Raw genomic sequence first — 12278 nt, 5'->3', positions numbered from 1 at the left:
CTTGTTTGCCAATAAACCTGAACTCCTACCAGAGTGTTCCCCATCCATCTCCACAGTCCTCACCCTGCAGAATTGAGGCCAATTAGATGCAAAAACACAGAACGAGAAGCCACAGTACACCACACACTGATTTCACTGTGGCTCCCCCAGTCTGGGAAGGGGACTGCTTTGCAACATCAGCAATTTTTATTAAACAGTATAGTAGATGACAGTCCATACTTGGCTGTCTGGACCACAGAACATCAGCACTACATGCCCATCTGTGATCATCTGCTAAGCAGTCTGACATGTGTAAGCTCATAAAAAGATAAAAGGAAATGTAAGAATGGAGTTCTTGGTACTACTGTGAACTGGCACCCCTGTCCAAAATAGGGTCAATGGGGTTATGGAGCTGGGGTAAGGCAGACAGACAATCCTTCACTCACTCTGGGGGCGGAGGCTTGGTCCTGGCCCATACGACGGATCTAAGGCGCCCTTTTCTTTGCCAACCTTGTCCTGCTCGCCAGCTGCTTTCAGCGTCGGAAATTCCTCGGGAGAGAAGGATAACAGTCGGCTTGAGGCCCTTGAACCTGTCAGACAAATAATGTGGGACTCAGACTTCTCTGAGTGCTTCTGTCCAGTGCTGCAACTCCCTTATGAGATCAGTCTGGAAGTGTGTTTCCTGGGAATCTGGGCCTCTGGCAGATTTAAACCCAAATTACCATCATACCAGCACCTCACTTCACATCCCCAACACTCTCAGACACTGTCACCAACATGACAACACATGTCCTCACCCAGCACTCCCACACTCAGGATTTCATTTAAATTCTCACATTCAACAAAGTCAGTGAACTTCCTTATCTTCCAATTATTTTTGAGAAGTACAGAATTCAGACAGAGGCAGAGATATAAATTCTGCAAGATCACTCATAAATGATATCCTGCTATCAAGTATTTGACATCTCTATTCAGACTCTTTTTTGCTCAGACCTCACTCTGCCAGGAAAGTCGATTGTTGAGATTTTTGTCGATGTATCAGTGAAACACCACAGGTAAGGACAGATGTTCTATGCTCTCCTCCCTGCTGCAGCATTTTCAAGATGCAGATCACTGCCCAGATCAGGCCAAGCTCATTTCTAGTCACTGGCAAATTGTCTTGCTGAGTCATCAGTCACTCCAGAACAACAGTTCTGTCAATTCTAAAGATCTGCCAGTGACTGGAACACGAAACACAGCAATTCTCCTAAATCTGTTGGCACGATAACAATGAATAAAAGGAAATTACAAGCATTATTGTACTATTACACATTAAAAGAATTGCTTTTTTTGAGAACTGTTTCTTAGTGCTACTTGGCTAAAGCTCTCTTAAAAACGGCATTTCAGAATGATATTGGAAGTATTAGCCATGAGTACTGAAGACTTGACAACAGTCTCATCTCAGATGTCTTTCTTCTTCCTTTCCCTGAAGAATCAAGACAGACTAGCTTAAGTAATTTTTACTTTCTGGAACTTGCACACTGCACAAGACCTCCCATGTGAAATTTCCACGAAAGACTTTGCAACAGCTGCACAAAACACTTTTAATTTTAGACAGATGAAAATACTTAAGGACACTGCCTAATTTATTGCAAAGTAGCTAACACTTGCTGAAGAGTTCTGATTTTTACTGAACTAGAATGGCAGAGGCAAGTGTCTTTCAGGGGAGATACCTACCCCCGGGAAAGGCTGCACCATGTAAGGACTATTTATGTGCAGCCATTAACAATTTGTACTCTAACCCTAAGCAGCATCACACTGAAAAAATATCTGGTGCCCCTTTTATTTCTCCAGATGTCCTTTATACAAAAACACAGTCATGTGAAGTCCATAATTAATTTATTAGGCCACATTTCTTCAGGATACACCATCCAGAAGAGATTTTACAGCTCTGAGACTTTAAAAGAGCAAAAAGCAAGAGATTCTCCTCTTTGTAATACCTGAATTAGCTAAGAAGGAAAAGCATTAGAGAGGAGGTGCAAGCGTGGGATGGTCTAAGAAATCCTTTCAGACAGATTTCTGATGGTTCTGTGATTCAGTTACCTTCTAATTAAGCTGCTCTTAGCCACATAGGCAACTGTTTTCTTGGGTTGAGAACTCTATATTGTTAAGTGTGACCTAGAATGAGTTTTCAAAAAATGCTATAAGAATATTGTTAGATGATCAGATTTCAGAATGACTGTACAGGAGGCCTATACAGCAAGAGTCAAAAAATACCAATTAACCAAACAAGACAGTCTTTGCACTGGCCACCAGCCTCAGGCAAGTACAAGTTTCTGCTTTAACATTTAGCCTTTGAGAAACACCCTCTCATTAAGGGCCTCGTTTAATTTAGGGTAAATTTGTCCCCTCTGTTTCTGCAATCAGCAGCTGTCTAAGTTCTTTCAAATAACTCTGCAATTTCACTTGACAAATGAATGGTTCCAGGTCTGTTCACACTGGAACTGAGCTGTTATTCTCAGTTTGGTTTTAATGGCACTACTCAGTGCAGCTGGAAACCACCTCCTGTGTGGAAACAGATGCATCTGAACACAACTAAACTCCCAATTCACGTTAACACTGCTTCAGGATTCTCAGTCAAGCAGAAGCCATTAGCAGCACAGTTACTGAGGAAGACTTAATAGCAAGGCCTCAGCCAATGTGTAGGCGAGTGCACCCTGCAGCAGCTCCACAGCCACTTCCACCCAGTGACACTGCAATTCCCTTGGATCAGACACTGTACAAGAACATTCCAGCCTCACTTCTGACTACCCAGTTAGGTGAAGATCCCCTTGATACTGCCGATGGAGACGCATTTCCCCCTTCCAAGGTACCTTTCTTCCCTTCTAAAGCAATCTCTCCCCTATTTCACAGTGTTCACTGCACCTTTGTTACACACTGCTCTGGGCTGACTGAAGATGCTCATGATGGGGACAAATGTTTCCTTTCTCCTTCAGAACCTTCCCCTCCAAGAACCCCCTGCTGCATCCCAAGGGCATGACTTGCTCTGGTTTGATATGGCCATGAGACACATTCTATTCAAGCCACGTCTTGCACTGGCAGCCCTGAACTGATTCAGCTGCATCATTCCAGCCAACACAGCACACAGACTGGGAACAGGACTCAGAAGGCCTCACTCCCATTCTGCACCAGGCTGACAGGGAGGGCAGAAAGAAATGGAGCACTCCCCATTTCATGCCTGTCTGGGAAAAGCAGGCACATACCAGCTCTGTTTATCATACTCACCACCTTCTTGTCCTGCTGGCTTTCCATTCAGCTGTGCCCATGACTTTGGTCCACCTGGCACTGAATTTGTACTCTGAAAACAAAACAAAGCAAAAAGAAACCCCAGCATGGATCAGTTAAGATACATGACTGTTTCTCATTTCCTGGCTGGCACCTGCTATGGTTCAGGCCTCCAGATCACCCAGATACCAAAGGTCTCCACAGCTTCAAGCTGCGACTACAGTCAGCTGTTCCCCACTCCAGTGTACTACAATGCTACAGTAAAAATCCTCTGCTCTGCCCATTTTCACCACCTATTTCCTCAACTTGTACTCTCATCAAGCTTTCCTTTTGTTCTGCTGCATTTTCCCAAATGGTCTCCTTGATCTTCCAGATTTGTTCCATGCTACATCTCAGCTTGAAGGCTACCCTACTTTCTCATGCACTAGCCACTCTTCTCCTCTTCAAAACATACTTCTGTCCTGATTTCCCTGAAGCTCAAGGGCTGAGAATTTTTTTTTAAACCATAAGTGTGAAATCTAAAACACATATGGGGTCAGGTCCTTGCACTCTCTGGGACACCTTCTTAGTTGCCAGCAGCTTTTTCAGGTCCTAACACTGGCTACTTCTCCCACATGACCAGATCTCTTCCCATCAAGTCTCATCAGGCTGGGAACAAGAGCCGGATCCGTTGTCACAAAACAACATTTGAATTACAACTGAAGTAGGAGTTTACAAGTGCTAACCAGCCATCCCACATTCCAGCCATTTTTTCCTAGACTGCAACTAGACTTACTGCACACATTTGAGAAATATAATTCTGTGTATTTTACTTCTGTAACAGCAGCACAACACTCCTGGTGCACAGCAGCTTGGACGCAAGAGAGTCACTTCAACAATAACTGATTATACAGGAGCTTTTTCTTAAGCGCAAGGCAACACAGGCAATTAAAGTCCTCAAGCTGCCTGGGGACAGGGGAAGCAGGGGGGCAGTCAGAGACTGCTGGCACCTACCTCCTGACTGATTGACTGTGTCGGCTTCTGTAAATTGGAGACAGATTTCTGCAAACCCTGCTGCGGCAGCGACTCCTGCAGCTGTGCAGCCGTCGCACTGGAACTGAGCAGAGACAGCAGAGGTGAGACCAAAGGGGAGGAAGGCAGGAAAACAACTCCTGGTAATAATATGGCACTTGCTAAAAGATCAAGCCAAAACACTGGCTCTGCATTGGCACAGACAACAGAGAACTGATCCCTGTAAGGTCTGACACCAGGCACAGCAGTGCACAACCACTGCTGCCTGCTGAAACTCACTGAAGATTCACTCTACCCACCTCTTTTGGTCTGGCTGGTCCTGCTTGTTTGCCCATCCTGTACCGTCCTTGGGTACTATAATGATGTTGGGGTCGTTTCCTTTGTTCTCAGACTTCAAGCTAGGCAAATTTGCAGGAGGTGGCATGCGCCGGGCAGCAGCAACTTTCCCAAGACTCTGTAAGCCATGTCTAGGAATAACTGGTGAGAAAGGAACAGCAGCAGGTCAGAGGGCTGTATCCTGCTAGATAAGTAACCTTAATTAGGAAGCTGTGGCTGGGCACAGCCCCAGCAGAAGTGCTGCTGCTATGTCAACACACAGGTTGTTTCCCACAGGACCACAGATGCAGCTGTCAAACAGCTCCTACAGTGGGAGGGAGAAAAATAATTCTCCCCAACAAAGTGCTCACAGAGTCTTTTAGGAGGATTTGCACAGGTAGCTCTTTCATTTCACCAAGGAGAAGCAATACCACCTTTTTACAGCTTGGGGAAATGGCCACCCAAGTCCACCTTTTAGAAGACAAACAGGTCACCTAACCCAGGAATTCTGAGGTCTCCATTTTCTACCTCTATCCACCAGGCCACATATATTAAGAAAGTATTTTATCTTTTGTTTTCTATTCTCATACCAGTGCCAGTCCAGGCAAAGTAATTTTTTTGAACCCACTATCTACTTTTGGTCATATTCCCACTGCAAAACCAACTCAGGTTCTTTCCCAGTGGCCTTCAGTCCTTGACTCTCACCTCACACAAGGTCTGACCAGCTTAAGGCACTTCAGTCAGCTCAGGTGCCCTGCCCTGGCACAGCCTAAGGCCCTGGTAAGGCCTCCACTCAAGTTTGCTACCTGTCCACTCTGCAGCAGGCTAAATGAAAGGGTCAAGAGCCCCCATCTGTCCTGTGTAATTCCTCTATGTCTCCACAATAAAAGAGCCATGGAGACTTTCCTCTAGGTTTTAATAAAACACAGCCTTTGACACCTGCACCAACAGTGCAACCCAGCTGTGTCACACAGGGTCAACAACCTGAACAAGCTCTGCAACAATACTGTTGGGAAGACATCAAAAGGAGCTTTCTGGAGGTGTTTCTTACCTGTAGTTCTGATAGCTTCTATTGACTTTCCTTTATACTTATCAAACAGGCTGAGAGTCGAGTACTTGCTTTTCCCATCCTTTCCCTTGGTTATTTGCCCCAAACGATCGGACATTGCGATGAAATGTCATCTAGTAAGGAAATTTCTCTGCGCCGCTCCCAATCTGCCTTTTAACGGAAAAGAACCAGGGAAACCCCATCAAACGGATTGTTCAGCCATGGAAAAGCAAAACACAGAACACACAACAGCAAGAACTGAACATAAAAGTGAGCACACACACCAAGATACAAGTTTTAACTCCCTCCTCTTTAGTCACAATAAGCATTTGGGCTTTAAGATTCACAGACTGAATGAAAAGAACTGCAGGAACACACTTCTCATGGCATTTTTTTTCCTGCCACTCTAGTGCTGAAAGAAGTGAGATTCTTTTAAGTATGAGAACACAAGGGGGGGTGTCAACAAGTCCCTGCTTCAAAAGAGTAAGGCTGACAATAAACAGCTAAACACAAGGATTCCTAAACATAAATGCCAGAAAAGCACTGTATCTTTGTATCTTATACCACACTGGAATTCATCACTGAATTTCCCCTGAAGCACTGGGTTTTTAATGTTTAGATTATGGTTCCACACTGACACATTTATACCAGCAATTAATGCTTTGACAGCATCACTGGAAGACAACAGAACTATTTCTCCAAATCCCCTTGTCTCATTGGCTGGCCATGAAAGAGTTATGGAGTCAGAAAAAAACCTGCTCAACTGTACCAGATTCAGATTCTTGAGCCTGTGAGTTCAGCTGTTCCACTATGAATTCTCCAAACTCATTACCAGAAAATTATATTCCTCTGTTGCTGGCATCTTGAACATAATTTTTATCTTGAAATACACTTTCTGTAATGGATGTGGTTTGCTAATTTTTCAATCTGATCTTTGCTGACACAACATGTCATGAGTAACACTCATCATGCAGGCAGACTCCTTACTTTGACTTTTTGGCTCCTGGAGCCTGGGATAAAGTTGAAACATGCAGTGCTCACACTGTACATCAACTTTTATGTCAGAAAAGACACTTTGCTTACTTTCAATGGACCTATCTTACATTTTTAAAAGCATCATTCTGTTCTATATTTTCTCAAATCTAGGAGCTTCATCTAACCTTTTCACACATAATTTAGATTTCCAGATTTCTTGTTGTAAAGCCTCTACTTCAAGCCCAAAACTGCTGGCAGTTTCATTTTACCATCTGTTAGGGTAAAACGAAACCATTCTAGGGTTTCAACTCTGTGCTGGGAGTAACCAAACACTATATACATGTGTGTGTGTGTGTATACATACATATACATATCTCTGATCCTCCCACCCCTCACACTTTCTGAAACTCACCCAGCTGAAAGCCTTTTCCCACAGAGACAGCAATCACTCTTTCTGAAAGAAACTGTATCTGACCAAAGGCTAAAATTCCCATCAGCAATGCCTTATCAAATACAATTTGCAGGTAAGAGGATTAGTCCATCACATATTATGTACAAATTAAAGCACAGACTGTGAACATGCTGGACAGAGCCAGACTGGGAATGCAGTGCCAACTGCAACTGGCCCAGTAAAGCCCATCTAAAGGCTGCTGCTGGGGGCAGGTGTCTGACCAATAAGCCTGGCACTACACAGCATTTCTTCTTGCACTACAGAATTTAAACCAGGTCTGTGGGGAACAAGAAGCCATGGACTGTACTAGGTGGTCAGGGAGAGAGAAAGGAAAGTGTTTTCTGTCACTCAACAACTGCATTCACAGGATGCTCAGGAAAAAACACCAGGCTCCCCAAGAAGCCCCTCACAGCGTTTCTGCTGGACCACCACACAGGGCTGCAGCGTGAAGCCTTTGTGGAGACAACGGGGCTGGCTGGCAGTCTTGAGGCACCTCTTCCTGCAGAGTAGCAAACAGATCTTTGGCTCCTGTCTGGTTCATCTTTGCTCAAATGGCCACCATGTGCCAAAGAAAACAACAGCTCCTCCCTCACTTACCCATTTGCACTGTATTTTATTAGTAGGACAGACATAAAAGAGAGGGAGAAAACACACTGATTAGCATACACTTGGCAGGAAAGCGCAAGCTGGACTGAGAACAATGAGCTTTTTGAAGGGGCAGAGCTGTGGGAGCCCCAGAGCAGAACAAAGAGCAGAGGGTGATGTGCTGGCAAGAGCACAGCCACCTGCTCTTACAGGTATACTGAGCCTTGCAGAGGGAGCCTGGCTCAGGGCCTATCCACACCATGTCAACACTGTACCAACCTCACAATAAAAGCAGTAAAATCTCCTCTGAAGTTTAGAAAGCTCAAATCAGACAAAATTAGAAGGCGTTTAAAAATAACCCAACAACAACAAATCACCTACCCAGGATCAGGTTCAGGAATCATCTGGTTAACAGAAAAGCCAGGAGTTCCTAAAAGTCAGTGTGCAAACAACACACAGGGCAATGCTGCCAAAGAGAAACGCTGACAACAGTTATGTAACAGGGTTTCAGCTGCCTCTTGATTACATCTTCTATCACTAAAAGGATTTGGAAAAAATAAACAACCACTTCACAGCAGAGAAGCTGGGGACATGTTGGGATAAAGCCCCTTGTCAAACTTTCTGGGACAGACAAAACTGCTGTCAGGAAAAATGAAATTTACTTCCAACTCCTTCAATGCTCTGAAGAGGTGAAACACAGCTTTGTTCGTGTGCTCTCCAAAGGGGAAATCGAGACCATGGAGACGTGAAGCAATTTCCATAGTCACTGTGCAAAGAGGCTGCAGCAGCACTGAGCTGGGTCAGAGCTGTTGGACTGGCAGGACCTTGCTGCCTGTCCCTCCTGGCAGCTGCAGATCCCAGCTCTCCAAGAGTGTTATCAGCCAGGGAGATCACTCGGCACCCAGGTCACCCACAGCACTTCAAAGAGGCCACAGAACCTCCCAAGGCTGGCACAACACTGCACTATCTTCCCATCACACAGTTAAGCAGGGAATCCAGGAAGGGATCATGAAGGCCTTCTAGTCTTGAAGAGCAAAGCTATTTCTGATAAAAATCGTGGTTCATTTAGAACTGAACTGCCAGCCTGCATGCTCATTACTAGCAGAGCTGGAACTAGAAGGCACATGCTGATGCTGACAAGTGAAAACTGACAGCCTCGGCAGAGCCTCTGACCTGTGCTCAGGGCTCCCGTGCCCGACAGCTGACCCTGAAGAAAGCAATATCCCCTGTTACAGAGAAATCATAAAAAAAATCAATCACCAGCATTTCTGCAAGGTTTCTTTCTGGGTTTATAGAGGTCTGTGGGGGAAGGTTTGCTATCAGTTTCAGCATGAAGGGTAAGCTCTTCTCATTCTTCTACTATAACCAGGGACAGCACCAGACAGCAAAACACTGTCTGAGCAATCACAAAATACTGCAGTATGACCAATCCCATTAGAGATCCCAGGATACAAATAACTGCACTGAAGCACTTAGGCAGAGAGATCCACTGCCCAAGCATACTCATGTCCACATCATACTACCCTGGATCAAATTTTTGGGTATTGACCCTGTCTAACTTGCTTTTAAAGAGATAAATTCTAATCCAGAAAACAACAGTGACATTTTAATGTCTTTAAGACATTAGATTTACAAGCATGCAAGTCTTAGAGCTACTGCCTGTCCTGCAAAAAAATGTGAAAACCTTGAGTTACTGGCACTGGTAACAACTGGAAATCCCCGAGCTGAAAACACAGCCAAACTGAGGGACTCCTGACAAAAAGGATTGTCTGCAAAGCTCTTTGCAAATCTATGTATGCAGGAGGCTGGGCTGCTGGTGTTTTATTCACAAGACTTCAATGGAGCTGGAGTACCTGGAAGTCAGCCAGCCTTAGCTGAGCAGGGCAAACAGATTTATGAAAGGTAACACACATACTAGAAGGAATCATTTCAGCTACTCACACACCACCGAGCTCTACAAGGAGCACAGCCCTGATTACTGCAGATCTTCACTCCTTGCTCACTTCACAGCAGCAGTCAACAACACAAAAAGCAACACGATGGAAATAAACAGGGAAAAGGTTTTTCTGCACAAGCAGGAAAACTTCTGACATAATTTTATATAAATTGTTTAGAAACTCACAGGTTGGAAAAGCTAAATAGTACTTTCAGAAGGGGAAAGTGTCTGGAGTTACCTTAAACTGAAATACATTGTGGTTCCTAATGTTACCAGCAATGTGAAACCTTTTAAAAAACACAGTATAGTTTTACAGAAGATTAATGATGTTCACTCTTCTTTAAATACACACACAGGTCAATTTTACTTGTACTTCCATAGCTGAACATTCATCTGTCAGCACAGAGATACCACTACCTCTGGAACATGTCCCACCAAGAACCACGTATCTGTGAAACACTCAGCACCTGCCTCAGTGATGAAAGACACCACTGGCTGCCCTTGGGAGGCCTTTGGTGAGACACTGTCATCACCTGCCTGGGACTTGCTGTCAGATGCACTTATATCCTGCAAAAGCCCTGTTTGGACCATGCAGGGATCATGAGCCTAGCAAGGAAGGGACCAGGTGAGCATTCAGTTCCCAGCAGAGCTTGCTTAGTAAGACAGGGAGCAACAGAAAAATATCAGCATCCAAGTACAAAGTCAATGGGATCAATGCAGAAGAGCTGTGCAGCAGGCAGAGGCTGTAGCAAGAGTCTAAGCCACAAAAAACCCTCTCGCTCTCATTCTACTGCATCACTTCCAGAGGGAGATGCCAAGATTTGTTGGTACACCTGAAAAAGGCCCTGCCAAGATCTGGATGTAACACCAAACACAGTGCCAGAAAATTGCACCAAATCCTGCCAGACAGGGTAAAAGCAAGTCAGGAGTCTGCAGTGCAGAGAAGAGATAACAAACACAACACACCTCCTTCACTGAGCTGATTCACAAGAGGGACGCTCCTTGCTTAGCTCAATAGGCATTATTTGGTGGTACCAGTTCTTTTAATCCTGCACAATTCCAGCTTCTCTCCATCTCCCATGAACCTTGGCTCAGGAACAGGAGACCAGGATCACATCTGCCATGGTTTGTTGCAGAGGTATATGGTTAGCCATGCAATATTGTTGGAAGCTGTCTGCCAGAGAATCCCTGCTGTCCAGCCCCATCCTCAGACCTCTAAGTCAAGCCTCCCAGGATTTGAAACAGAGAGCAGGACAATGAAAAGAAGAGGCAGTCTCTTCTGGACAGCAGATCTATCATAACTCCACATTGTGGAGCTCTACAGACAGTGGTAAAACTTGACAGCAGGGAAGGGAGACAGAAAGGGCATGTCCTGTCTGATGACTTGACCTCGTTTTCTCAGTTCTGCCTTCACCAAGCTCACCTGCTGCCCCCTCATCTGAATGTACCAACAGGCTAGGAATCACAACTACTGTCAGTGACTCACTGCACATTTTAGAGAAAACAGGTCTTTGCAATGTCAGGTTTAGCCTTAGAATACAGAAGCTTCACCTCTCTGCTAAACAGCTTTTCCAGTGCTGGGAAGGCAGGCAAGGCAAAGGCAGCCAGAGAGGCTGGAATTGTAACTTACTGTAAAACAGATAAAGAAGACTAAAGTCTGGAGAATAGCTCAATTGTATTTAAACAAAAACATTAATGAGTTCTGTGGTCCTTTCTGTGCGGGCTGGACAGACAACACCACACCCTGGAAAGGAGCCCTGACCTCCAGTAATTGAGGATGCAGACAAAGAAATAGTTCATCCTGAGGATGAAGACTATGGCATAGAGCAAAAAAAAAAAGCCAGTCAGAAGGCTGGTCCACAGCCCACAGAAAATACTTATGAGATTCTGTGCTCATAAAACTCCCCCTCTTTTTCAAGCAACAGAAAACCCAAGGTGTGCAGTTAATTCTCTCCTTAAAAGGAATGTTTGTTTACAACAGCCCACCAAAGAAACAGCCAGTTTCACCCATCTGCCCCACCATGCTGTAGAAATGGAACTGACCCACTGGTGCCAGCTTGTCAGGAATGCATAACCTTTATCTCCAACTCAAGAGGAAGTGCTGCAAGGCTTTCATAACCTGCAGGGAAGCAGGAAGGTGTCTCATGTGGAACAACCTGGAGGCACCAGCTACCAACACTGCACTCCTTACCCTCTCATCCTGGAAGATGTTTAAGGTGACAAGGCCCAGCACAAAGTGAAGTAAAAGAATCTATTTCTTTGCTGTTATATATTTCAGAGGCAAAACCCAGGGAGGAGAAAGCAGCTCGGTTCAACAAGGATCACCTGTGGCCTCAACAGATCCAGATCCCAACCTCTCTGGTACAAGAGGAAAGGGAAGGGACCCCATGATCTCTGCGAGCTGCCTGCCCAACAAGGCTCACATTCAAGTGCAAATCTGTACACTTAGGAGTTGCACTTTCACTCTGGCTCCCCTACAACCAAGGGTCAGAGTTGAAACACTCGACCCTCCACCTCCACATAGATTCTGCCTTCCATTCTGCCCTGCTGAGGTTCTTCTGAGATCTCAGTGTCCAGGGGGAACACACAGACACAACATCCTGTTCAGTCAACACCAAAACAAGGAGGCTGATCACAAGCAATTTAAATTCAAAACCAAAAGAAATACCTGGCATAATGCTCTGTTGGCAAAACTTGTTCAGAAATCTCCTGGC

The 12278-nt window shown here is 45.0% G+C and overlaps 1 protein-coding gene across 19 annotated transcripts in view; it reads right to left on the bottom strand.

The window, feature by feature from the left end:
* Positions 1 to 12278, bottom strand: part of PRRC2B (proline rich coiled-coil 2B) — a 46527-nt gene that overhangs the window by 27426 nt on the left and 6823 nt on the right. For 13 of the 19 annotated variants that reach the window (XR_014958853.1, XR_014958854.1, XM_085594155.1 and 10 more), the window contains exons 2-6: positions 5621 to 5788; positions 4554 to 4731; positions 4237 to 4339; positions 3244 to 3316; positions 426 to 569 (exon numbers count right to left, since the gene is read on the bottom strand). Coding sequence is in view for 17 of the 19 variants with exons in the window: in XM_085594155.1 (XP_085450281.1) it covers positions 426 to 569; positions 3244 to 3316; positions 4237 to 4339; positions 4554 to 4731; positions 5621 to 5735 (613 nt within the window). In the remaining 2 variants the exon portion in view is untranslated. The remainder of the gene's footprint in view (positions 1 to 425; positions 570 to 3243; positions 3317 to 4236; positions 4340 to 4553; positions 4732 to 5620; positions 5789 to 12278) is intronic. The other 6 variants (XM_085594157.1, XM_031506327.3, XM_085594158.1 and 3 more) reach the window with 1 other exon arrangement.

The sequence above is a fragment of the Lonchura striata genome, chromosome 17 (genome assembly GCF_050655825.1).
Source record: "Lonchura striata isolate lonStrDom1 chromosome 17, ASM5065582v1, whole genome shotgun sequence".
Lineage (NCBI taxonomy): Eukaryota > Metazoa > Chordata > Aves > Passeriformes > Estrildidae > Lonchura > Lonchura striata.
This window is presented reverse-complemented; position numbering and strand designations above follow the sequence as displayed.